General features: G+C 37.4%; 1 protein-coding gene across 1 annotated transcript in view; it reads left to right on the top strand.

Moving 5' to 3' along the window:
* LRP1B (LDL receptor related protein 1B) overlaps window positions 1-26,472 on the top strand; it is a 271,488-nt gene extending 245,016 nt beyond the window's left edge. The window contains exons 78-85 of the mRNA XM_066323173.1: window positions 721-882; window positions 4,952-5,126; window positions 5,733-5,837; window positions 17,106-17,182; window positions 19,326-19,416; window positions 21,688-21,832; window positions 22,867-22,965; window positions 25,378-26,472. Of these exons, the coding sequence (XP_066179270.1) occupies window positions 721-882; window positions 4,952-5,126; window positions 5,733-5,837; window positions 17,106-17,182; window positions 19,326-19,416; window positions 21,688-21,832; window positions 22,867-22,965; window positions 25,378-25,518 (995 nt within the window). The 3' untranslated portion in view covers window positions 25,519-26,472. The remainder of the gene's footprint in view (window positions 1-720; window positions 883-4,951; window positions 5,127-5,732; window positions 5,838-17,105; window positions 17,183-19,325; window positions 19,417-21,687; window positions 21,833-22,866; window positions 22,966-25,377) is intronic.
* Window positions 26,473-27,447: the final 975 nt, after the last annotated feature.

The raw sequence follows: 27,447 nt of genomic DNA, 5'->3' as shown, positions 1-27,447 counted from the left end.
AGCTGTAGACTAGGAGTTCATCGTGTGCAAATGTTCATCCCAAAGTGTTAACTGCTTTTCAGACATTGAGTATTGATGTTACAGGCATCTTTGGTCTGATGCCAGACAGCAATTTTTATGTAACATTCTTCATTATCTGAGAGGGGTGGCATAACAAAACAGGCCCAGATACTTGTGGTTTATTAAAAATTGTTCTGTAAAGTGTAGCTATTAGTGGATTAGTAAATAGCTGTGTTTCATGTGATTATATATCAAGATTTGTAGATTTGAAAGTCATGTTAATGCACTCTGAAGAGACAGCAATGGTGAGCATACAAACAGTTGTCCTCCACAAAAGGAGGAACCCAGCATGGAGAATGATTCAAAGAGTTTAATCACATCTTAAATTCCTGCTTAGAACCACCTTTGAAATGATCATATATTTTAAAAAATGGCTTTTTTTCCTCATAAAAGAGTCAATGGCTGTACATGCACAAGTGTAAAAATGCACTGATGCAGTTTTTGAGTGCCCATATCTCCCAAATCCAGCTTTGTTTTTCAAGAGTTCTGCATTCAAGCCGTGTTCGCACAGACACGTTCTCTTAAGGGTCTAGACAAACACAGTTGGGTTCAAACACTGAAACTACCTACTCTTACACTCTCTGTGTGGAGAAACTGCTGAGCACTGTTTTAATTTGTATTTTATTTTTATCATAAAATAGCTCTCTCTGTTTTGGACAGGCCGGCCGACCTGCAGCTGCGCCCTGGGTTTCACGGGGCCGCGCTGCAACCAGACGGTGTGCGAGCGCTTCTGCCAGAACGGGGGCACCTGCAGTGTCACTGCTGGCAACCAGCCCTTCTGTGCCTGCCTGCCCGAGTACACGGGAGACAGGTGCCAGTACTGTAAGTAACCTCCACAAATTATTCCCTCTGGGTTTGCTACGCAAGGGAAGTTTAAAGCCCGCCTGGGTGATTTTTTTTTTTATTATTATTTAACGGCGTTGTTAAATTTAGCCCCAGATTATTTGTGCTGCTGAGGCAATGTCATCTGGTGTGTTCAGGTGATCTTTGGGCGTATTTCTCCCCTTCTACATGGCTGGCTGGAGAAAGAGGTGTTTTAGGAATGATTTATTGTTATTTTCATGAGTGAGCCGTAGAGTGGAATGGTTCAAGATGGATGACTTTGTCAGTAGCCGTGAGATAATTGTGTTAAAATTTTCTACTATAACTTGTCATATGTTTTGTTATGCTGGTAATGAATTGACATAGTTGGTTAAAGAACCTTCTGGTGTCCCTAGTCTTTGTAGACCAAAAAGCCTTTTAAATTGCTCCTTTACCTTTGTTTTCTATTTCTAGCAAGCGGCACTTTGAGGATAGCTTTGAGTTTCACATTGCTGTATTCCTTCAGCTTCCTCAAAGATCGCCCTGAGTATGGTTTCTGTCCCATCCTGGTGTTGAAATTGTAAAGGATTTCTGAATGTTACCCTTGGTTACTTCTCAGGACTTTGGTTCTGTCTTTTGCATCTGATTTTCCCCCTGTTTATTCATTCCACTGACCCATCAGTCTCTTCTCACTGCAATAGTTTCCTGAAGGTTTCCATGCTTCTTACTTTCTACAACTTCCTCTAACTTTTCACTTCTTTAACAAAGGATTAAGTAGATTATCAACCAATAGGCATTTTGCACTTCATTTATATTCCTTTTCTTGCCATGCTTTTGTTTTCTTTCACCATTATCTCTTTTCAGTAACTCAAGATAGCTGAACATAATCCTGAATTTCTTCTTTTGGTCACTCATCTACAAATGACAACACAAGCCACCTTCCTTAAGTTAGAACCAATTATTTTACTGAGATCTGAATGATCGGGTTTTTTTCTACTCCTGCTTTGACTGTAGCATTCTAAAGGCAAGGACTGTCACAGCCTTGTTAGATTGTCATAGAACATTAAATGTGAAAGCTGTCATCCCTTTTGCACCTTCAGTGAATTTGCTGAAGAGCGCTTGATTTAAGGAAAAAAAAAAAAAGAGATGGGAAATTAGCAGTTATAAAGATCTGGTTTAGAATTATCTACAAGGTACAAAAAGTATTTTATTTTAGAGAAAGGTCTGTGAGACAAGGAAAGGGATAGTGTGTGTCTTAAATAGGATTTGTACTGAAGTAAACTGAATATATTTCCAGTTGGGGGACTATGAAATAAATTGAAACTGTTGAATGGAAAACCAGCAGTAATTGTGATTCTCTCCCCCTTGGTATTAAGCAAACTGCATGAATCCACAAATAAGCGTCTGCAAACACAATTGGGTGTTTGAAAATAGTATAGTACATAAATCATGTACAGACAGACACACAGATTACAGAGAAATATTTACTTGAGGCTTACCCAAAACCAAACAAATTGTTTCTAGGTGAATGATTCTGCAAACATCTTTTTTCTTTTTTCTCTCTCTCTTTTTTTTTTAAGAGAATTAATTTAAATGTAAATTTGGGGATACCTTTTAAACAGTGCTTATTATCAGATTTGGATTGTCTGGGAAACTGCCACAATACAGAGACTCAAAGACATTATAAAATGCAAAATAAAATTAAGCTTTTGCTGATTTAAAACTTAAGTCTTTGGATGGGGGAAAAGATTTACAATCTTAGTATTTTGTGGTGGCCAATAAGTTTTGTGAAATTATACCAGTCTACGGTTAATAATGTATGTATAAAGTCACATCTGTTATTTTTTCTGCTGCATTCACACATGTGCATGATCTATTGCTTTATTAATCACCTTCACTTCGTATGCAAGCTGGAATACATTAATATGGCATTATTGCAAAGACTGGTTGCCTCCCAGATATCTTTTTCAATCTGTCTTTGCTGTGATTGAAGGTAGTTCATATGCAAAGGATGGCACATGAATGTGTGTAGGTATTTTACTCCTGCTCCCAAGCTTAAAATATTATTAGTAGGGTTTTATGGCAGGGAGAAGACATTTGCTTGCAGTATTACCAGCTTGCAAAGACCTTATTTTCCCCACACTTATCGTCTCCAATTACCCAATGCAGAGTTTCTCCTGTGATTAGTTCACAGAAGGGCTAATAACCTAAATGTGTGCTCCGTGTCAAGGCATTGGCATGGCTGAAATAAATTCAAGTGACTGAATTTACATAGAATTCTACTAACATTGTGCATGTTATTAAATACACATAAATCTGATGTATTTGAATGTAGCTCGCTGCTTTAAATTCCAGAAAAAAAGACACACAGAGTAGCTAAAGTTCATTTCTTGTATCATTTAAGGCCCAAACTACCTAAAAAGTAGGGAATATCTTCATGCAGTTACAATCATTCAAAGTGGATACAGTGATTCCCCAAGCTGTGACTTTCTCTGAAACTGAAATCCCTTTCTTAGGAGAAAAAAGAAATAATTTTGTGTCATTTCCACCCAAATGTAGAGTAAACATTTTAGATGCTGAAGATGACTAAAGGTGTTTGTGACTGCAATCAGTCCTAAAAACTAATAATTGTTTTGACATGTAACCTATGAAAAGCTCCAAAGTATTTATATGGGGTTTCATTTTGGTTTTTTTTTTTTTTTTTTTGGTCCTAATGTACATGCAAACATATGCCCCTTGCACTGCTCTTACATAAAATCACTCTCACTATTAGCTTTCAAACTGCAGTAGTTTTTGTTCCAAAAACAGCCCCCCTGCTGCAAATTGCCATTCCAATACCTGGAAGTGGGGAACGAGGAACAATGAACAGCTTCATTTAGTGTCTTTTAAGCCACTGTGGTTGCTGATTCCTTCAGCAGCTGAAGCCCACAGCCTGCACAGCCAGGTGGAGACCTATAATGAATATTCCAGCAGAAATAACTCCTCCAACAGCCATGCTCTGTCCCCCTGGAAGCAAAACTCTTCCAGCAGTACTCAGTCCTTGGAAAGGAAGAAGAGCAGCACAAAGTAGCACAAGCAAAATGTGTTTCTCACTTTGAGGTACAAGTGATGCACGGAGAAACCGTGACTGCCCCGTCCCTGGAGGTGCTCAGGGCCAGGCTGGATGAGGCTTGGAGCAACCTGGGACAGTGGAAGGTGTCCCTGCCCATTAAGGAGCTTAAATGATGACTTTATGTTGTGGGTTTTGGGGTTTTTTTGGGTTTTGGATTTTTTTTTATTTTATTTATTTTTTTAAAGTTTTCACTACCACATAAATAAAAATTAAACAAAATATTAAGATACCAGTATTTTGTAGGTCTTGGAAGCTTCTCCAGTTAGGCAATTTGAATTTGTTTAAAAGGAATGAAAACTGAGACAGTTACTGCTGGTTCTGAAAAGTTAAAGAATTCACTACTTGAAATCTCAGTCCTACTGGCATTTAAACAGTTAAATACCATAATGGGGTTTTGCACAGTCTGTGAAGCTCATGCATGTATGTAGCACTTTGTAGAACTTATGGATTATGTCTTTATATATTATTATTAGAACTTCATGAAATTTTAATATGTGGATAAATGAAAATAAAACTTAATTATTTCAAAATATCGCTTCAATTTCAGTTTAGCATAATGCTGTTAATGGTAATGTGAATGTATCAGAAGATTTTTATTCAGCCAATGTCCCATTAAATACATTAGCTTTTCTCATCAGCAGTCTTTATATTATGTGGGATGATGCCATAAATGGTTAGACAACTAGAAGGGGAAAAAAAAACCCACCTTCTTATGAGTTTATACTTCCATTTCACTTCCCAAGATTACATTGTTAATATATTATATATCTGTTTATGGATCATTCTTGATTCCTGTGGCTGCCAATGAGTCACCAGCTTCAGTTTTAATTTTGTTTTTTTTATTACAGCACCTTTTAAAAAGTGAAAGTAATTTGTGAACACGAAAGAACCATGAAAGCAATGTATCACTTGCCTCTATAATGCTCCCCAATGCCTTTCAGTAATCAGGTTACTCAGGGTGTCTCGTGTTGCTTGCAGATGTTTGCCACCACTACTGCGTGAACTCGGAGTCGTGCACCATTTCCGACGATGGCAGTGTGGAATGCGTGTGCCCCGGGCGCTTTGAGGGCCCCAAGTGTGAGGTGGACAAGTGCCTCAGGTGCCACGGGGGACACTGCATGATAAACAAGGACAGCAGTGACGTAGTGTGCAAGTGAGTGTGTGTGTGAGGGTGGGGTTTTGTTCCAAATCCTACATTTAACAGCAATTCCGTTAATTCGTCCCTGGTCACGTCAGATCACTTCCTCTGTGTGGTTCCTGCCCATACAAAATCAACTCGCTCCTGGCTTTTCAAACCAACTTGTGGAGCACTCCTCAGCTGGAGGATGCACAGTGTAGCAGGCGTCTGACTGCATTTTCACTTCAAAACATTGAAATTAGTCTAGTTAACAATGGAGTTCTTCTGTAGTGTTGAAATTTCTTCACTCTACATTATCTGTGACCATGATAGAGACATGCTAAATACTGTTAGAGGCATAGGTAACATGTGTTGCTCTATTGCTGAGTGATTGTTTTGTATTAAAATAGTTTATTTTCATTAAAAGAAAGATTAAATATATATTGTGTAATAATCTCACTGCCTGTGTTAACTTTTCAAACCAGAAAAAAAAAAGAGTTCAGAAAACCAGAACTCTTTCAATCAATAGATCTTAGAATAATATATTATAACACTGATTTTACAATTAAATGCTCAGATTTACTGAAATACTGATTATGTTTTGCATTTTTCTATTTTTATTTTTTTTTTAAACCGTGGCAGTTGCACTAATGGAAAGATTTCCTCTACCTGTCAGCTGTGTGATGGTTACTGCTACAATGGTGGCACCTGTCAGCTGGACCCAGAGACAAACATACCTGTCTGTCTGTGAGTATCCTGCATCCTGCAGATCATTAAAATGCCTGTGTGACAACAAATAATAAAATTATTATGCATGTATCTGTATTTTTGGTCTCTCTAGGATAATTAATGTGCTGGCTGCAGTTTCAACTTGCAGTATTTGTTTTGTAGCTATTTCTGTAACCTCATACTTTGCATACCTTTTTTGCAAAATGTGTTTTGAAATTTAGAACTGAGGGCTCCATTGTGAATGCATATAGATACAAAGATATTTCTTTGGGGACTTACAGTAATTTCAGGACTGTTTGGGCATTTTTTTCCTGGAATGGAAACTCGAGGTTGCCTGCCCTGCTTCTCAGAGGTGGGTTAAATCTTTTCTCCTACAGAGATGGTCAGATTTGGAGGCAACCCCCTTCTCCTGATGGTTGGAGAACAGGATAAATGATGTCAGGGTTATTTCCCTTGTGGGGATATGCTCATTATCTCTTGTTTCTGCCCTAACCTTCCCCCTGCCCAGAGTATTGCCACTGTTCTGGGGTGGGACTGTGCTCTCCCTCCTGCTCCATAGTCAAGGGAGTAATTCAGGGTGCTTTTTATAAGCTCAGACACAAAATGCCGAAGAAATTTGGATTCTGTAGCCTTAAAGTGAAGTACTGTTGTAAGCAGAAAAGCCTATATTCTACTCCTTTCTTGAGAGCTATGGTGTATCTTTTTCAGCTGTTCAGTGCAAAATACTGAAGTGATCATTTCAGCAAGAAATTAATTTCTTTCCTGCTCTCAGTTACTCTGAGCTACCTAGTCATACTTTTTTTTTTTTTTTTTTTTTTTTTTTTTTTTTTTTTTTTTTTTTTAGTTATTTCCTTAAAATATTAATTTTGCAATGGTCTTCCCCTTCTCCAAAGAACCTGGAGCTCAGAGTATCCTCCAGGCTGGAAGGAGAGAGATGTTGGAAGACAGAATTGGACTTGAGTGTCTCATTCTCTGACTGACATAAGCAAATTGTTGCCCAAAGGATCTGGCACTACAACTTTGTGAATACAGATACAGCCACTCCTTCGTTTTGTTGATGCCGGTGATCTTGAAAGAGAGTTTTAGTCAATCTCTCTAAAGAGTTTCATAAATGCCAAGATTTTCTTAATGGAAGAGATGGGCCAAGAGTTCCTCCCTATGAGAGGAACTTCTGCAGGAGAAAAGAGTCACAACTGTAGTGACACTGCCATTGAAAACTTGTCAGTGCGTGTTCGCAGGTCTGGGGCTAAAGACAATGTAATTTAAGTCTGCACAGTAGCCCTTACTGAGCTGAAAATATTTTAAATGCTTATTTTTCTTTTTCAGTATTATTTTTTACCTGTTTTTACAATTCTGCCTTTTATTTGTACCCCCTTAAATACCTTTAGTTGGGGACTAGAGACTCATAAATCCTGACAAAAGGATAATATTGCAGCTATGATATGTAAGGCCCAAATATGATGATTAAGCTGGGTGATTCATTTGGTTAAACACCTAGAATGGCTTCTTTGGAAGCTTGTGACTTTTCACTATTTTTTTCCTTATAAAGCTCTCATATGTTATTTTCACACGGAACACCATAGCATCTCAAGGAAAAAAAAAGAGGTTTTGTGCTTTAATTTGTGTGTGGATTTACAACACATAAAGGCTTCAGCATACACCAACACCATTAACAATGCTTAGACAATGGTGATTTTAAGGCCATTACAATCTGGATCAATCGATAGAAATGTACATCTGACAATAATACCCTGAGAACCCTTCAGGCAGTATAGCCCCGATGTGTTAAAAACTGTTTGATCAACACTCAGCAAACTTTTCAGTGTTGTCAGATGGACTTTCCATGGAAAAGAAAAACATTAATTTTGTTCTCTGTGAGTGTGTGCCCGTGTACGTGTGCGTCTTGCCGTCATTATTTGTAATGCGTTTGAAATCTGCTCAGCACAAGGCAGAATATTTATGTAGGTCTATTTTACTGAAATTCTGCAGATGCTCTGTGGGGTTTAAAAGTCAGCGCTGTGACCAGAAAGTGAACCCTTGTGATTACTACTGTCAGAATGAGGGAATTTGCACTTTAACCACGTTTAATGAACCGAGATGCAAGTAGGTTTAACCTTCCACTTAATGCTGCACATTCTGTGACATCATTCCAGGCCACAGTTCATTGGTTCAAGTCATGCACATTCACATACATTTCACAATATATACTTAATCTGGGGGACCATTTCTATAATACACACTTACCCTTGGAGAGTTGCACTGATGAGTATATTTAAAAATACATTTGGAGTGTGTGTACTGTTAGAGGAAGAAATAAAAGGCTTCATTTTTACTAAATAAATTGAAAAAAAAACTACAAATGCCTCTGGGCCTCTACTGTTCATGTTTTGAGATATTTTACCAAGTTAATCTTACATAGCATAAAGTTTAGTGGCCAGGGATGTTGCATGTGTTCTCTAGTCCAAATCTGACTTCTTATTTCTTGTCTGAACAGGGAAAGGAACAGAACAGCTATTTTGGTGCTACTTCAGGAGTTAAGCTTGTATTTATAAGTCTTGTTGTTAATTTTATAGAAAGAGATTTTATGGAAATAAATTTTATAGAATTGTTTAGAAATTATGCTGTAGAACAGAGACTGTTAAAAGTACATGAGCTGCATCATAATGTTGACTTCTCTGATTAAAAAAAGATAATAACATTTGTATTCTTCGCTTCTCTAAAGGATTTTAGGTCTATTTCTTAAAGAGAAATTTTTAATATTCATCAGGAAATGAAACGACCTTAGTCTTTGAAAATCCTGTAAGGCAGATGTACAGGGAGATACAGAACACCTGTCAGATGAACACAGCTTCACTCAGTGGTTGTGATGCAAAAGTCAGTACTGAAATCATGAACCAAAAACCTAGACTTGGGAGAAAATGTCAAATTCACACTGATTTAAACTTATCTCAATGAGTGGTTTATGAAAACACAGAATGCTGTGGGGATGTGATGTGGGTGTCTGGTGGCAAAGACAGTGACTGCTTAGGCTGAATAATCTATTTTTATTTTTTTTAACATGATCTGAGTTGCTTTGTCAATGTTCTCATGCAGTTCTGCAATGTTCTCTAATTTGAGGTACCATTAATCCATTGGAAACAAGATTAATGTCCTAACTAACTTCTTAGACTTGAAAGAGTGGTTCAGCAGTACCTGGAACTTTTTGTACTTCCATGCATCATACTTGTGTTTTCAGAATCATGCAGTCCTAAGAACACCATGTTGCTGCCTGTAAAGTCACATATTGGGTGTCCCTTTCCTTTTTTTTCCTCTCAAATGCTCCTGGAGGCATTTGTCCAAGTTTTTCTATATATTTTTCTAAACCAGTCTTAACTGGGGAGTGGGTGATTTTTTAGAAGAAATAGGAGATGCCTGGGTTTATTGTCATTCAGCAGGAACTCTGCTCTCTCCACATTCAGAATCATTTCAGAATGCAAACTTTGCACATAATGAAGCCCTTATCATTCAGTAAAGACAATAGAGGATAAGATTTAGCTGTTCCAAAGGGCAATCCTAAAGCCATAATTATACAGAGCATCTCTAAGCCTGTAAGAACAGACTCTCCTTTCAACAACCTGTACTGCTAACATACATTTTTTATCTTCCTGTCTCAAGGTGTCTTTTTAATGAGGAATGCACTAAATGGCTTAAATATCAGTTGCACTCTAAGAGGAGGAGTGGTGGTTTTCACTTAACCATTTTAGGAATGAATTAAGGCCTCACTGTGGCTTCATAGAAGCCACCAAAGAAAAGAAGGCTTTATGAAGGCCATTGCCAGTTTCAGTGAAGCCTCTGTCAAGGTTTAAAATATGCAGAATATGCTGTGATGTCTCTTTGGACTTCTATGCAATCTAGATTATTCATTCTTTGCATTATCTTTAGGTATGTGATTATTATTCCCCCCCCACATTATTGTTCTGGCTCAGTTACAAAGGTCGTGAGAGAATTTCAGAGTGGTAAAATTTGGGGTAAAATTTGACCTTTTCTGAAAAATGTTCCACTTAGATGTCTTCAAGTAGCTTAATCTTATATATAAGATGTTATTTGAGTATTCCCATACTACATTTTCAAGGTTCTCTTTAGTACTGCTTACTGATGGGTGGGGTCTGTGTGTGATGTGCATCACAGTAGAAGCATGTGAGATTTGCCTGAATTGCACCTGGAAATTCACAAATCAGTTGTAAAAAAGGAATGATCAGGAGATCAGGTTCATTTGGGAAATGCTCTTTCTGTGTATTTCACAAACTGTTCATTCTGTCTGTCCTATCAGTCTGCCTTTTAATAAATACCTTTATTTATGTCTCTGTTTCCTTCTCACTAATGACCTACTTGTACCTACATTCCTGCAAGAGAAGCAGGGTTTAGAGAGAGATTACACCTTGTATAATACCAGCAAAGAGAACTGGAAAGAACTGAAACTTTCAAGTACTCAAGAGTGGCTCTGGTTGTTGAATGGGTACAGCTTTTATTACAGAATCTTTATCACAGAATATTGCTGCTCTCTCTCAGCTCTGTTTCTTTTATACCTTCATCATGACCATATGTTGCTATAATTCCATTTTTTTATTTGTATTACTCTTGTTATTTATACCTGCACATGGATGTGTTCTATTATTATTATCTGCAAATAAATGAGATCAAACCATAACCCCCTTACACTAGACATTATAGAAATATAAAAATCAGAAGACAAAGTGCAGCAATACGTTAGTTACCTGTGGCTGGATGTGCTGCCTGTTCAGAGTGTGTTTGGTTTCAATATTAGAACAAACATCAGTTCCTCTGTAATGAAGAAAAAGTCATCCTGGAGAGTTAAGGAGAAGGCAGAGACCATGCAGCAGCTTGGAAGAAAGCCTGAGTTTGGTAACAGAGGAAACTAAAAAGTGAAGGGTGGGGAAAGAATTAATTACTTAATTTCTTAATAGAGAATTTTAGTCAAGTCACAGGTTAAAGACAGTGAACAACTGGGGAAAGCACAAGTTGTGGAGTTACTTAAAACTGATAACAAAGTTTGAACCTGGAAGTGCAGACATGGATAAATTAGGAAAAATAGCTCCTGCATGAGTGAAACAAGCAGGAGAACTGTTCTTACAAAATCCTGGAATGGTTTTGCTTGGAAGGGACTTCAAAGCTCATCTTGTTCCAACTGCTGTGCCATGGGCAGGATCACCTTCCACTAGACCTGGCTGCTCAGAGCCCCACCCTGCCTGGCCTGGACACTGCCGGGGTGGAACACCCACAGCTTTTCTGGAAACCTGGTCCAGTGTTGCCAAGTTGTTCTTGCCAGCTTTATCTCCAGTAGGCTGGAGAGAGAGACAGTGTGAGGGGAGTGTGTGGGGGTGAGTGTGTGTGTTTAGGTCACAGAATTCAGGAATAAAAGAGTGCATTCCTCTTTATGAAGGAGCTCCCCTGCAGCTCAAGTGCCTGTGATGCTGTACCTTCCTCCTGACATTCCCTTCCTCTTGAAAAATCTTTGAATTTCGTTTTATTTTTTATTTAAGTTCACATGCAGCTTGTACAAGTGCTGCATTTACCTGCAGGTTTATAATAAATAAACTCATCACTACGGCAAACCTCTGCTCAAAAAAAGGTTCAGTGACATCCATGGTCCAGTTGTGGCCAGGAAAGGGACCATAGCCTGCAGCCCCTGACTGGCATTTTCTGAAGGCTGAGTAGAAAAAGCCACTGTGGTGTAGAACAGGATTGAAAAGCCTGAGAGGAGGCCCTGGTAACCCTGAGAGGCAGCACAAACCAGGAAATTTTATCAAGTATCTTGCAATAAATGCTTTCCATATGATTTCCTGGGGTATATTTAATGAGCTCCCCAATTGCATTACAACAGGAATTTCACAGCATTCTGCCAGTCCTTTGAGAGCTTTCTTTTTCAACTAAAAATATCTTTGTTATAAATATCTAGAAATTGAATATAATCCGCAGGTTATACCTTTGTATGATAAAAGATCTTTTATCCACTTTGTACCAAAAACTAGTATCAGCTCAAGAACCAAATGCAAACAGGTGTTTGAAGAGTGGTTGTGAGAGGAGGAAAATTTAAGATCTTGGAAAAGAGGAATGTGTATTTTTTTCATGGAGCATTTACTAACTGGGCTGTAATGAAGATATCCTTTGTCCATGAGTTTAAAATCGTTCAGACAAAACTTGCATAGTGTTTGCATAGTATTCACTAATTGGGAAATGCATGCTTGGGGTTTTATCTACCTACTTACCCAGTCTTTTCTCATTCCTTTTGAGTTTTACCATTTCATTCTCTTTTCCTTTTGTTTTATTGCTCACTGTAATTACAGCTACAGCAGTAGTCACCTGGACATATTTTTTTATTTATTTTCTGTTATTATTTTTAGTGCTTGCATATACTGTACACATATTGCTAATTATATGGTGCTTAATGACTCTCAGTTTCTTCTTTTTCTTACCTTGGGATGAATGAGGCTGAGTTGAACTCGGAAGTTGTTCCTTTATAGTGAATATCATAGAGCAAATGAATAATGATTTGTACATAGTGATCTCATGCCCAAATTAAAATTCATTTTGAAAGTAACTTTTTTTTTTTTTTTTAAATATATTTTGACTAAATTTCAGGGGGTTTTTTGTGTTCCTGAAAAGTTTTTTGTTGTTGTTTTGCCTGCTTTTGAATGGTGTAATTATCTTATTCTGAATGTATTAGATTGAAGGTAATTTGTATTTTCAGGTAACAAGTATAAAATTTCTATCCCTCAGCTTCTACATTATTTTCCTTTTATGATGTTGAGGGATGATCAATAGACAAAACTAATAAAATGTGGTTTGTTTAGGTATGAAATGATTATGGAAAAGTTATGACTTGAAAATTATGAAACCCTACAATAGAGGGGGAAGCTACAGAATGTGCAATTATTGATCACTCCTGGGGTGGGATTTTTGGTCTTTGTTATGAAAGTGCTTTACTTTAGAGGGTTTATCAGTGGATTTAACTCTATTATATCAGCTCCCTGTAAGAACAAAGCACATCTGCAGAAGTATTCTTGAATTTATTATAAGGAATAGTTCAATGCTTTGTTTATTGCAAGACTTTTGTTATCCTCTGGCATTCTACAGAGGTTTTTTGGGGAAAAGGGAATTTTTATTTCTCTCTTTCAATGCAATTTAATGTAGATAGTAAATAACTGTAATCCAGATGTTCTCTTGTCTTACAAAAAGTGCTAATATTAATGATGAGACAAGCTCCAGTGAAATTTTTATGTTAAGTATTCTTAAAATAGCAAGACATCCTTTCATTAGGATGTTTTAGTAAAGTTGCTTTGTCATGACCAAAAGGAAAAGCAAATTTAGAAAGTCACTTTGTATGATGAAGAAATATAATTTATAGCTAAGAAACATTTTCAATTCCCCTTCCACCTCTGTTCTGTAAGGACTGTTCCACAGATTCTGTCACACTTCTAGGCTAATCTTTCAATGCTGTTGTCATTTTTGGATCTGCACTTCTATATTGAGTTGGAAAACAGTTGTCTACAAAAGAACTTTTAACTGCAGGTTATGCCGTCTGTATTATGTTTTTATGCCAATGCATGTGGCACAAAGAGGGAGAAAAAAGAGAAAAAAATTTTAAAAATTGCACACTGCCACCAAATTAGCTCTTTTTTTTACTATTTTTTTTTCTATTTATTCAGTCATTTCATAGTCAAATGGCCAGGTATAATGAAGCTGAAGATGTTTGATCACACTGACCTCAAAAAGAGAGAGATTTTCTGTCATGAATAGACTCTGTCAGAACAGCATGATCAGTCTTGGAAATGTAAATATCTTCATTCTAAACATTCCTCACTCCAAGTACAACACCTTCAGAATCTCAGTTGAAATTTTGGGGTTTTTAAATGTCTCTCTTTGCCCTGCTATTTCCTCCAAATAGATAATTCCAATGGTGCAGGCATTCTGTACTTCAGGAGGCACTTCCCAAGCTCTCATCTCTTTAGAAATGTAGAACTAAATTGTCACAGAGAGAGCTGTAGCAGTTTTATTAATGACCTTGGCAGCAGAACGTGTTCAGCGTTTATTTATTGCACTCACTCTCAGTTTTCATATTGGCATCCCCTGTGGTACTGCTGCCCTTTGATCTTCCTCTGGTTCTGCTGGAGACTGGAGATTTGCACCTGAGATGTTCCCTGTGGCATCTTGCACCACGGAGCTGGCTCCAGCCTGTCCTTCACTGTCAGCTCCCCCATCTGTTTCCATCTGTATTTGTCTGGGAGTGACTCAGATTAGGCATTTTCACTGCTCCTTCCCCCGAGTTTGTGATGATGTGAACACCTCTGATGAAACAGAGTGGATTAATGTGGTTCTGCTTTGTTAATGCACTTTTTGTTTGCTCACACTGCAAATGTCCTCTCTGAGCACACAGCCCGAAAATGGCACAGAACAGCAACTCATGATACCAAAGAGTTTGGGAAAGGACAAACCACTGTGCATCAACCTGAACCAAGAGTCAGTCCCATGTTAGGAACTGAGCAGTCTGAATTTAGATGTCCTGACACCAGAAAATGCTGTTATTATGAACAATTTCTCTCTGCAGACAATTAAAACTGGTTAAGATCTGCTCATTTCCCATGTTCCTGCATGAACAGTTGTCCATGTGCCAACCCCATCATTATTCATGTGCCGGCTCATGATTTTCTGTGTCAAAATCCCTTTCAGTGAACAACCCTTTCTCCTGGGCTTTATTTCTTTTTCTCTCTGTGTGCCCAAGACAAGCCTTTAGTACCTTGCTGGGCCACCAAAGGGCAAACATTTCACCTCAAAGTGCAGAAGGAAATGACTGCCATCCTTCCAGCTTCAGTCTCTTTAAAGTTTATTGGAGAAAGCAAGCATTTGGAAAAAAAAAATAACATGTAGTGGCAACAATGTTTTTATGATATCTCTTTCAAATGCCTCAGGTGTTTCAATATTGCTGATTTTTGCAATTAGAATGAGAAGATAGGTATAGAACTTTTAATATTTTTTGCCTTAATTTTTCCTCTGTTTGCTGCATATCTAGCTGTAGGATTTTTTTCTTCACCAGATGTTGTGATAACATGTCTGCTATAAGGTTTTGAAGAATGTAATTGTACATTATGCAATTTTCTCATGGGCTTGTACTCAAATTGTTCATGGTGATTCTTTTGCTGGTCTCACTGTCTTATGTTGTCTGCACTGTTTTAACAACAGATTTATCACAATGATTTTATGTACAGTGGAAGCATTTGAAACATTTAATATAGGAATTTAGTTGCAAAGTTTGATATGTCTAAATCTAAAATAATTTTCCCCTTCAATAATGTAGTATTAAATGCAAATTACCTGTCACCACAAGTTTTAATTACATGAGCTCAATCCTGAGCAAGAATGATGCAAAATATCAGTAAGAAATATAAAGAATTTGTTTCATGTTTGCCACGTGCCAACAGCTTGGAGCTGAGTAGAATATCCTAGGTATAAAGATATAAATTGTTTCTCTCCAAGAATGGAGACACTTATTTTGCAGCTGTGTTTTGAAAATTGATAATTTTAAAAAGCAAGTTCCTTGTAAAGTGTCTTAGTAAGGTAAGCTGTCAGTGCAAGCATTTCTGTCTTACATAATTGCTAAAAAGAGATCTGGAAAGAAAAAGGAACAGATGCATCTTTTGAAAGATTAAAGTCGTGTTCCCTGTGACTTACAGTGTGCTGAGGTGATGGCAAGCAGGTGGAAAAGTCAGTTGGGTTCAGTTATAAAATATATCATTGTGAAGCATGTGTGTAATTAGGAATTGGGGGTTCTTTGCAGTGAGGAAACCTAAGTGTGCATTTACCACTTTTATTTAAGTAAGCAAACTTATTTGAATAAACATGAAGAACTTGTAAATTATAATGCAATTTAGCTAGTGTGTGACAATTTCTGAATCAACTAACAATAATAATCAATATATATTAAAAAAATCAATAATGCTTGTAAAGACCCTCTGTGCCTTCCTCCTGTAGAGCTTAAGCACTTCCATAATGTATCCCACCAAAAAATTAAATTAACTTCCCAAAAGAAACTCAAGCTTAATATGAAACCCAGTAAAGAGATTTCTCTGAATGTCAGGTTGTGCTGGAATAGGCTTAGGAACAAGGGGAGAAATGAGCCAGTCTTCTGCAGACCTGCAAAGACACAAGAGAGCCCAAAGCATCACCAGCAAAGCTGCCTAGGGCTCTGCTCTGAGGATGGCATTGGTTTTGTCCAGAATATTTGGTATCTTTCCAAAACTTCTTTCATTATAGAACAATATCAGTTGTTAAGCATAACCACCTCTAAACCTTGCAATTTATTAAACCCTTAGGAAGTCATCAGATAGCAGTTCTTGGAACTGTATGAGGGCAACGCTCTATTGCACCTCCCTAAACATAACTCATCTTGGAATTCATAAATAATTCAAAAATACTTGGGAAAAAAAAGCATGATTCATTGCACAATGTGCAACAGAGACAGATGAGAAGTGACTACTTCCTGCCGTTTCCACAAGGAGAGTTTGAGGGTCTGTAGTAAACTTAATCATATTTACAGCAGGTTGAATAAGCAATTGAATTTCATTCAGGTATTTGTTTCCGTTTTTGATGGATTTGCTGAGTCTGCTTCCCTGGACTCCTTGTGTTTCCTTGTGTGCATGGAAGGTGTTCTGAATCCCAACTGAGGAAATATTTGCATATTGATATTCACAAAAGGAAATTACAGCAGGATAGCTGTGTATAATCCAGGCACTTGGCTCCTGGAACACGTATTCTGAATATAAACAATATTTAGGGCTTTCTGAGGCCAGGAGAGGATCCTGTCCCTTTAGGACAACTCTTATTCTTTGACTCACATGCCTGGTTACACACACACAAATGTGGATTTATTTCTGCAAAGAAATATCTGGTTATAAAGTATATAGTTTAAAAAGTTAAAATCCTAGTATACCTTTTGATTAAACTTCTTTTATTTTTTGAGAAATTAGAAAAGAACCCTGGAATTAAGGTTGCAGTGGTAATAATAGCAATGCAATACACAGAGGTGTAGTTTTGAACGAAATCCCTGCTCTGAATGTTGTCAGTGCTGTGGCAGGGTCCTGCTGACTCCTTCCATGGGGCTCCTTGTTGGTTTTGTAGAAGCACTGCTGTCATTGGTGTAGCTCTTGAGGAGCTGCTGGTGGTCTCTTTTATGGGTTACTGTGCTAACAGCTGACATTTATTAACTTTCCCATCGTAATTGGGTCCTTTCAGATGTTCAGCCAACTGGTCAGGCACACAGTGTGAGAGGCCAGCTCCCAAAAGCAGCAAGTCTGACAACATCAGCACCAGTAAGTACCTCCAATAACTGCTGTCACTTGTCAAATGTGGGTCACTTCAAGCCTTGTGCTATTTTAAAATCCGAGTTTGTGTTGTGAAAAATGCTCCTTATTTCTATCATTTTCTTTTAAAGAAACCCACAGTGTAGATATTTCTTGACTTTTTGATCACCATTTGGTGTTGCACAAGGTGGTTTGGATGCAGTTCTTAGACCTTACACTCCCTGCTCCAAGAGCCAGCTGCACTTTCCTTAAGGAAATCATATCAAGTGACAAGCATTTGGCCATATCAGCCCTGTGCAGAGATCCAGTGGGAGACCTCTGACCATTTAAACCCTACTGAAAGCATCAAAAATAGAGCTGTAAGTAGTGCATAACTTCTGTATTGGCCGTCTACAGAGACGTGAATTTTTACCTACTGCGAAAATCATCCTGAAAGTAAGAATAGCTCCTGCTGATTTTTTTTTTTAAACACATCTGCAAGCATAAAAGGCTGGCATTGCTGCACTGTTGGCAGCTGAAACTGGACAAGGTTCCCTGCAGAGTGCTGAGTGTGCTACTGGTGCCCTGCTGTACCTGCCTTGGTCACATTTAGTCCAGCTGGAGCAGCACAATGAGCTGACACTATTCAGGTCAGCTTGGTGCTCAGATGAAACCTTCCCAGCCATCCACACAAGTGAAAGAACATTCACAGGCTGGAAATAGGCAAAAAAAAAAAGCAGGCAAAACTCGGATCACTGCTTCATTGTGAGGGTAGAACAGCTGCAGTTTGGGGAATGGGCTGCTCCTCGACCCCAGGCTGCACCATGGCCACCAAATCACCAAATGGCAGCTCATGCCTGGTGAGATGTTTTTCAGGGTTTTTTTTTTTCTGAATGTTTACATGCCAAGACAAAATTAACATCTTCTTTTTTTTTTTTTTTTTTTTTTTTTTTTTTTTTTTTTTTTTGGCACTTAAGTAGAAGTTATGCAGTTATTTACCAAACGTTTCCTTAAAAGAGCCCTGTTGTAATATCCTTTACATGCTGAATCTTCATAAGCTGAAGTGGACTCAGGATGCTTCAAGTTTTTATTCAGTACTTTCATTTCATGTCTCTGATAACCTGACTTGGCTCTCAGGCAGAAAGCCTTCAGGCAGAATTCAAATCATTTTTCAATTCTTTATTTAGACTGTGCTTAATGTAGAGCAGACACTGCCAGCAGCTTATTTTTTTTAATAAATCAATAAATGTTGCCAGTGAAACAACCGGCAATATTTTTGTTCTCCTCCCGTTAAGGATTGTGATATTAAAGAAAATACATGCCACTCCACACTGGCTTCATGCTGGATTCCTGCTTTTATAAGTCCTGTATTTATAACATAAAATTATTGGTTGCATGTATTTCTTTACGAGCAGGTATTTAAAGTAAGGCTCAGAAATAAGGGTACAGTTGCTGACCTAATTTTTGCAGATAGTCACATTTCAGTGAAATTATCTGCCAAAATAATGGGAAGCCCATTTTGTTCTTCCCTGTTCCCTCCTCTCCTTTAACACTGCTGTCTGATCATGCACTGTTTTTCTGCTGCATTAAGCATTATTGTAGTTTTTGTGATTGCCTATATCAACATAACCAAATTGTTGGCTCTCGAGTACAATGCAGTAAAATGCAGCAAAATGCACCAACAATATAGAAATTAAGACCGCTCACTGCTCTTATTTTCCTCACAAATAAAAACAATCGGTATCTATAAACAGTAATTAATTCTTCAACCAGAGCCAAGCCTACTGGATATTTTAAATTAATAATTGCATGACCTAAACTGCTGAAGAGCCTGGTGACAGTCAGTGGCTGTGCCACTCCAGTCCAAATTGCTCAGCAATTCCAGACTTTCATGGACTATTGCTGCAAATGAGGGCAGGGAATTAGTCCAAAGCATATTGGTATCCAAAAAAAAGGAAACTCATGGTTTGTTTATAAAAGTACTTTGTGTATACACTATTATCTGTAATGAAGTTGGGCTTTTTATTGATCAGCATTAAAATCTCAAATTGATGAGTGAAGTTCATCACATGAAATTGCATTGTTGGTGTGGGAAATTATTCTCTTTTCATTAATTGAACTGTTTTACAGCTGTGAAGCCGTGATAATTCAATGATATTTCCTTCTGTTTTAGGAAGCATAGCAATCATTGTTCCTCTTGTTTTACTGGTGACTTTGATCACTACTCTTGTAATTGGACTATTTCTTTGCAAAAGGAAACGAAGGTGAGTAATTTTATATTGATGTATGAAGTTAAAAAAAAAATCTTAAAGTATTTGCATCTTTCTGATACACAAAAAATCACTTGATGTGAGAAACAAAAACACAACAGATGACCAAAGACTTGTTTCTGGAGGCAGTGAATCAGTTTTGGTTCTTCCTGGAACAACCAGGTTTGTTATTGATACTTGTGTTCCTCCTGCAGTAGATAAAAAATTGTATTTTTACCTACTTTGCTGAATCCTGACAAGGCTGTATGAGTGCTAATGACTTTATCCAGAGACTTAGAGAACTTAACAGAATAAAGGTATTTCATTGAAGCTCATACTCAGATTTTGAGTATTGTTTATATCTTTGAGTTATATTGAAGATGTAAACATGATTCAAAATATTTACTGTCAAGTCCCAATTAAGTGTGTTTCCCTTAGTATCTTGCACAGGAGGCCAAATTCCAGCACTGAGCACGGAGTATTTTGTTCTCTTGAATTTAGCTGCCTTAGAGCTGATAATGACCTTGAGGACTTGTGTTTGACTTTTTGACTTTGGGCATTCCTTCCAAGGCCATGTTTGGTGTCCAGGGGAGGCAGGAGAGTGTTTCTGCTGTATGAGACACCTGAGAGAGCTGCTGCCCTTCACATGTTCAAAGAACATAATGTTGATGGTGATGCAGATTTAGCAAGGGAAGATTCCTGGTAATGAGGACATGGCCCACTAGGGAGGGCAGAGTGGGAATCAGAGAGAAAACCATTTACTTCAGGCCCCTTGCTGTCCTGCCTGCTGGCCTTGAGCAGCTGTCTTCCTTTCTCCTGGGGCTTGTTACCCCAAATCCGAATCCAAGATAATGTCTCTTTGTTAAGTCCTTTAGAAATAGGTGATGAATCTGCTGTTTCTGCAAATGTGGCCATTTACGAGACAATTTCAGTGCTCCAGGCTAAAAAGAATCCTTTAAGTTACTGTGATCTGGCATCACAGGCAGCATCTCTCTCCCCTGCAAACTCTGGTGTAAACTAGTGAGCATCAATTTTTAAAACCTTTTTGTAAAGCCAATAAGATAAATACATTTCCTGACCATACTGTTAGTAAGGCTGACCCTGGCAGACTCCAGGGATGTCATTATGTGCTGCTGCACCTAAAACATCAACTTTAGTGGTAGCCAAATCCTGAAACCAGTTGCTGCTCTGTAAATTATTTAGGTTACTGAGAATCACTTGTTAAATAATAGATTTTCAGTAAAGAAACAGAACTGGCCTCAATAAAGGGCTTTCTTCTTAAAATTATATTTGAAAATGTATTTTAGAGTTATTTTATCTCTTCAGAGAAGACTGTCAAGTATTAAACTAGATGTAGTTGATCAACACTGGCGTGCTACTGTTAAGTGCCTATTTTAGGAAATATTTTTTTTCAATGACATTTCTGAAAAATACAGATCATTTAGTATATTGGATTTCAGACTCTGACTGCATCTTACTCAGCCAACAAGAGGACTCGACTGTTATCATCCTGACTGTGACCTCCCTATTATTCCCTTGTAATTCTAGAGAACATATTGCATTGGGAAAAAATAACCCTCTTGAGGTTATTTCAATTGCTTGGGCCTGAAATCACCTCCTTAGCTAAAATAAATGAATTCAGCAACAGAAACAATTCAACTCAACCACTTATCTTTACTGATACCTAATTCAAGGTTAAAAATAAGGCTCTGTCTTTTGTTAAAGCTTGAAAGAAAATTCAAGTTGAACTCCAGCGTTCCAATCAGCACTGGCAGGGAATACAAACTGGAACAATGAGAAGTTCATACATTTTTAATGCATCGTGATGAAACCATTTTCTTGTCCTCAGTTTACAGCTGACTTTGGGCAACTGGTTTGAAATAGAAGTAAAATGAATGAGCAAGGGGACATGACTCGTGTTCTCTCTGTATTCACTCCTGCAGGGGATCTCCAATGACTTTGCAAGTCTTTCCTTGGAAGTGAGGGAAATCTGGAAATAACTGGAGGAAGTCAGGGTTGTAGACAGCGAGTTAGAACTTTGTATGGATCTTTGCCACTACAGCCAAACTGAGAAAAACAATACAATTCTGCTTCCAGCTTCTGTGGGATCTATACATAGACTCAGATTGCTACTTTGCTTGGAAAATGGAAGGATTTTATGATTGTCTCTGCAGGAAATGCTTTTTCATCCTGTTGATCTTAGAGATTAAAGAAAAAGAAAATACCCATCGCCTTGCTTGAAAGTTCACTATCTTCTCTTTTTTGTTGTATGTTTATGCATCACAGGACAAAAACTATCAGAAGACAGCCCATGATAAATGGAGGAATCAATGTAGAAATTGGCAATCCATCATATAACATGTATGAGGTGGGCCATGAGCACAGTGAAGGTGGTCTTTTAGCCTCAGATTTTACTCTAAATGCAGAAAAGGTAATTTCTTTTCTCGTTCTAGTGGCGAAGCCATTTTATGTCTTGCAAAGGTTTTGTCTTCAAATGAAACAAATAGAAATGTAGAACAATGACATTTAGACTTAGTTAATGAATATAAAGCCAAGTTAGATTTCATTAGAATAAATGTCATGTATATATTAACAGCTGTTTTGTAGTCTGATGCTCTGTCTGACGGTCATTTTTCCTAGTGCCTGTATTTTATCAAAATAGAGTTAGAAATTAACTGCAAAATGATTTGGGTTTTTTTTTGTCAAGGCAGACGTGCCTATGAGCTGCCAAACCACAACCCATCCTTTTATCCTAGTGGCAAATATTTAAAATTGGAAATAGATTATTGGCCAGCCTCTGTCTGAAGCACGAAAGAGTTCATAGGTATGAGACTAACTTACTTCACGTCTGAAAACTTCCCAAGGCACAAGGAGCTGGGATTCCTGACGGGGCAGATAGATTAAATGTTTGCACAAAGCCAGTGACTATTATCATTTCCTTGTAAGAGATGCTGTCAGTCCTGCAGTGATTGAAGTCCCTGAGTGATGTGACACGGGATGAGCGGGGTAATGCCGCGCTATCTCTCCCCGAGCTCCCTAATCAGACACACACCAAAGGGCAGCCATCACTCTGTGCCATTTCTGACAAAGCAATAAGGGGATTACTGATAGCTCCAGGGATGTCACCACTGAATCACACACAGGCAGCGGGCTCGGTGCAGGAGGTAAGCTGAAAATGGGGTTACTCACTGGAGGCAGAGTGGCTGAGCCAACGCTCATTGTGGAGTCTGGCCCTAATCCTTAGTGGAAAATGGTCGTAAAAATGCTGAATTTTTATTCTCGTGTTGAATGTAAGATTTTTTATTTTTTTTTTCGTGCTGAGGATTACCTGGAAGGAGGTTTTTGTAAATGCAGATCACTGTAAAATGATGTTTTTAGTTGGTGCACTGTTTGCTTAACAGTGTTGATAAGTACACATGGAAAATGCTTTATTAGCACAGAAACTGAAATTTTCTGTTTATACAGGCCAGATACATAGGGGGAGGGTCCACTGCATTCAAGCTTCCCCACACAGCTCCATCAATCTACCTAAACTCTGACTTGAAAGGACCACTATCAACAGGGGTGAGAAATGATGATCCAAGTCCATTCCATTCCACCACAGCCTCTTTCTAAAGAAAGTTTGTCTGTCATTTTTGAGTAGAGGCATTTTATGTTTGTTTTTAATTTTTTTTTCTTCTTTTAATGAAATGAAGAATGACAGCGTATAATAAATTTTATATTTGAAATAAAGCATCCCCCTCTGCATAAAAAATTTCATCTGTACCCATCATTGTAACATGATCTAAAACTGCAAACGTATCTTTGCAATGGAATACAAAAACAGTAAGCAATGTGATGCTTTGCCATAACATTATTTAAGTTTAGTGTGGCCTTCACAGCCATGTATCCTGATATATTTGCAATTTTTATGGAATTACAGATATTTAGTGAAGTTTATCAAACTGAAAGATAGTCCGAAATAATGGAAACAGATGTTTTTATTTTAGAAGAGTTTGATGCACATAAAAATTAACAGTTCCCTTCAATATTTGCAAAGCATGTTTTAATTGTTCAGATTTCAATGGATTTGTATCATAAAAGAGCTCCTTCTAAAACATCAGATTTTTTACTACAACTTAGTATGAGGTTTGCAAACATTAAGATTTAAGATACAGAAGGGACATCAACGCAACATTCATTTTCATGTGCCTCAGTATATATCCATCTTTTGTGCCATTCACGTTCTTGCATGACTGTAATATGTTGTATTTGGAAGTTTGATAATTTTTATGGGGTGTGTTTTTTCTGATGGAGCACAGAACCATGGATGATGAAAGCCAGAATACTCACCCATCTTTAACTTTTTCTCTTCAATTCTGGTCACTCCAGCTTCTTTCTGTACCTCACTGTACTGCCTTGTACAATCAGTCCCACTCAAAGGGGTATCATGAGGCAGACTTTACTATTATAGATAATTTTAATAACTCGATAAGGCAATGCATAGATGCCAAGGGTCTCTGTTCTGTTGTGGTTATCATCCTTAATAATAGTTGTTAATGAAGTAAAAAAGTCCTGACAATTGAAATAGGACTAAATTTTTCATTATAGACCACAAAAGAAAAGATCTGTGGGGGCAGACAGGTAGAACTGAGAGTAGCTTGCCTTTCTTTTTTTTTTTTTTTTTTTTTTTTTTTTCTTTCTTTCTTTCTTTCTTCCTGTTTTTAATTAAACAAGTGTGGCTCACCCTGTTCTGCCTCCTTTCCAGGAAAGTCTGGACCAAAGGCAATCACTTTGTCATCTGTAATAGATGGAAGGGGCAGCTTTTAACTCACTAACTGAGCAGCTGCTGTGGCTATCCAGCCTGAGGAATATCTGAGTCCTGGGCTCAGAAACAGAGCTGAGCAACAAGGAAAGGAAGAACTAAGACTAAAGTCATCCTTCATTCCTTGTTTCCCTGGGTGTACTAAGGATATTTTCAACTCAGGAAAACCTACCCAGTTCTGGTTTGGCCAATTTGAAGTTTAGCCACTTCTTATTACACCAAACAAATTAATTTCCCTTTTTTAGAGCTTGTTGGTGTTCCACTCAGTAGCTGTGCAGAGCAGAGCAGTGCCAATAAATTAGGTATAAAAAGAGGAGAATTTTGATCACAAGGTGCCCTTTGCTGTTATCAAGGGTGAAAGCTGAACTCTAATTGAATAGCAAAGTTCTTCTAGAGACAATAAAGGCACAAAAGTAGGAAGGAGGCAGTGGAGACTCAGGGGATTTCTCACACAATGAAGTGCTTAGCAACATTAAAGATGGACTTGTCCTATGCTGAGGTGCCACTCATTTCAACAGATGTCTTTCATTACAGTCCAAACCACCAAAATTGCTGAGAAAAGACTTCTCAGTTTATAACTACTATGATATATTAACAGTTATGCTGGTTTATTATTGAAGTTTAACTTACGTGACAAAAGTCTTGAATTTTTTGGTCAAATCATGTTGTGTATTTGGGCCACAGAATTCGAAAACATGGTCAGCTATTGATGGGATGCTGATGTCTTAGAACAGGTAATATATGGAAACTGTTGGCTGCAGTTTTCTACTGTTAAACTTGTCACATGGTCTCACAGTGCACCTTCTCTATAAACTCCGTCATATCTATTCTGAAATCTTCCAGTGTAATAAGGTGGACGAGTCAACCTCAGAGACTTTTTTTTTTCAAGGATTTTCATTTAATTTTCATCAATTTTTTTTTTATGATTTTAATATCATACTATGCTGCATGTCATGTCATTGGTTACTTTAATAGCATGTCTCATCGTGGATTTAATTTTCAACTAAATAATTAACTCATCATCAGGTTTGCAGACGTCCAGGTATCTATTAAATACGTCCCGTTGTATTTTATGTGTACTTGTTCTTGCCTTAACAAAGCCATTTCCATTTCCATAAGAGCTGATTTTGATTCAGTCTGACTGATCCAATGTTTGCTTGATTTCTCTGCAGCCAACAAATTACGCCAATCCAGTATATGCAAAGTTATACGTGGATGGACAAAACTGTCGAAACTCCTTAGCAAGTGTTGATGAAAGAAGAGAACTTCTTCCAAAGAAAATAGATATTGGGATAAGGGAGACTGTGGCATAATCTGCTGTTACCTTTTATACTCTGTATAAATGTATAAAATATAAGGATTACTTTTCTATGTACCAACAGTATTATAATTGTTTTGGCATCAGCATTACCTCTGTTTTTTGTTCGGTTGATTGTTTTCTGGGTTTTTCTTTTGCTGATGACTTTTGACTGACCATTTGTAAGGTATTTTTATGAAAAAGAAACTGCACTACGGTACAATTTACAACAATGCTGCTGAAATAACACACCTTTAAATTTGTTAAAATGGCAAACAACATATTCGTTTGTAGCGTGAAAATGAGCAATCTATTTTCTATGAACTTTTTTGGTTCTACTTAATCGATGAAGATGGTATCTGCACTTTTTCATTATGTAGTCTGGAAGCTGTAGTACAGTGTGTAATTTTGTTTATTTTAAATGGTGAAAGAATGATTGAATGGTCTACTCTCTTCTTTGTGCCCATTAGAACTTCTCTTCAGATCCTGATGAAGCTAGATAACTTTTCACAAACAAACATAACTTGCTTTTAAATTAGCTTTAGGTTGCCAAGAAGCAAACAAGACTATAGAAGTGAAACATCTAATGATCTGCATGAACACAATGATTATGTTTCAGAAATTCAGTGACTGTACATGATATACTAAACATATTATACCATGTAAACAAGCTTTGTATTTATTAAAACCTTATAGAACATAGTAACGATATATCTTGGAAGCTGAAACCTTACTTGCTGTGGGACAAAGCATTCGAACTCCAACAGTCCTGTAGGACAGTAGCCACCCTAGAGCACAAGAGGGCATTGCCTACACATGCTTTACATGTTTATTCACTTAATCACACGCAGTTCTTATGGATTAATGACTCCCCAACACACACCAAGCAGTAGGGAAAAAGCCAGACCCCAAACCTTAAGCACACTCAGATGATCACAGCATTCGGTTTTGACCATCATAAAAAAACAAACAACCCCTCACACCTGTGTAGTGATATTAAAGGATTCAAAACACAGCAGTTTCTTTAAATTGAGATAAACTGTGGCATTGTGGAGGTAAAAGGAACCGAGCTGCATATTAGTGAAACCTTAGCAAAGCCCAAGTTTCAGTAGTCTGGGTTCAATATCCAAGTCCAAGTACCAAAAGTGAAAAGCATCAGTATCAGTTTCCAGCAGTTCTCTGACCTGGCCTGTTTTGTGTTATTGCTAAAAGGCAAAATCCAACTCACTTTTTTTAATTTTGATGGAAATAAAGAATATGATTACTTTCAGGTTTGAACTGAATCAAAATATTTTATACATAACTTTAAAGGCACAAAAGACGTATTCACACATATACTGCAGAGGGCTCTTCCTTCCTCTGCCAGACATGACTGACTTTTAGCTATCATAATATATTAACCTAACAGATTAAATATGTTTGTGGTTGCTCTTTATTCCCTTTGTACAAGCATTACAAAAATAACTGCTGTTTTATAAGAGATTTTTGTTGTACTATTGTGCATGCATACTACCTATTTCTAAACTTTGCCATATTGGGGCCTTTATAAAACTCTTGATTTATGTAATACTAGTGCAATTTTGCTTGAACAATGTTATGCATATCATAAACTTTTTCAGGTTCTTGTTTAAGTACATTTTTTTAAATTGAACAGTATTTTTCATTTTGGTTATAATAGTCATTTTGCCTATGTTTCTACAATGAAGTGTTAAATACTTTATAAAAAAAATTGTTGACTGATTTATTTAAATGAAAATCTACATACTTAATTCAGTGTGTTGACTAATTTTTAAATTTAACTTATAAAATGAAAGCTAAAGAAAGATCAAATTGAAACGGAAGAACATTTCTTTGTACAAATGGCTAAATCCCTTTTCTTAATGAAAATTTTTGCTTTTTATACAAATTCTATTTGAATGTTTTTGCAGCTCTGCACGTGTTCGGA

The sequence above is a fragment of the Sylvia atricapilla genome, chromosome 7, assembly GCF_009819655.1.
Source record: "Sylvia atricapilla isolate bSylAtr1 chromosome 7, bSylAtr1.pri, whole genome shotgun sequence".
Lineage (NCBI taxonomy): Eukaryota > Metazoa > Chordata > Aves > Passeriformes > Sylviidae > Sylvia > Sylvia atricapilla.
Note: the sequence above shows the minus strand (reverse complement) of the source record. Positions and strands in the feature narration are given on the sequence as shown.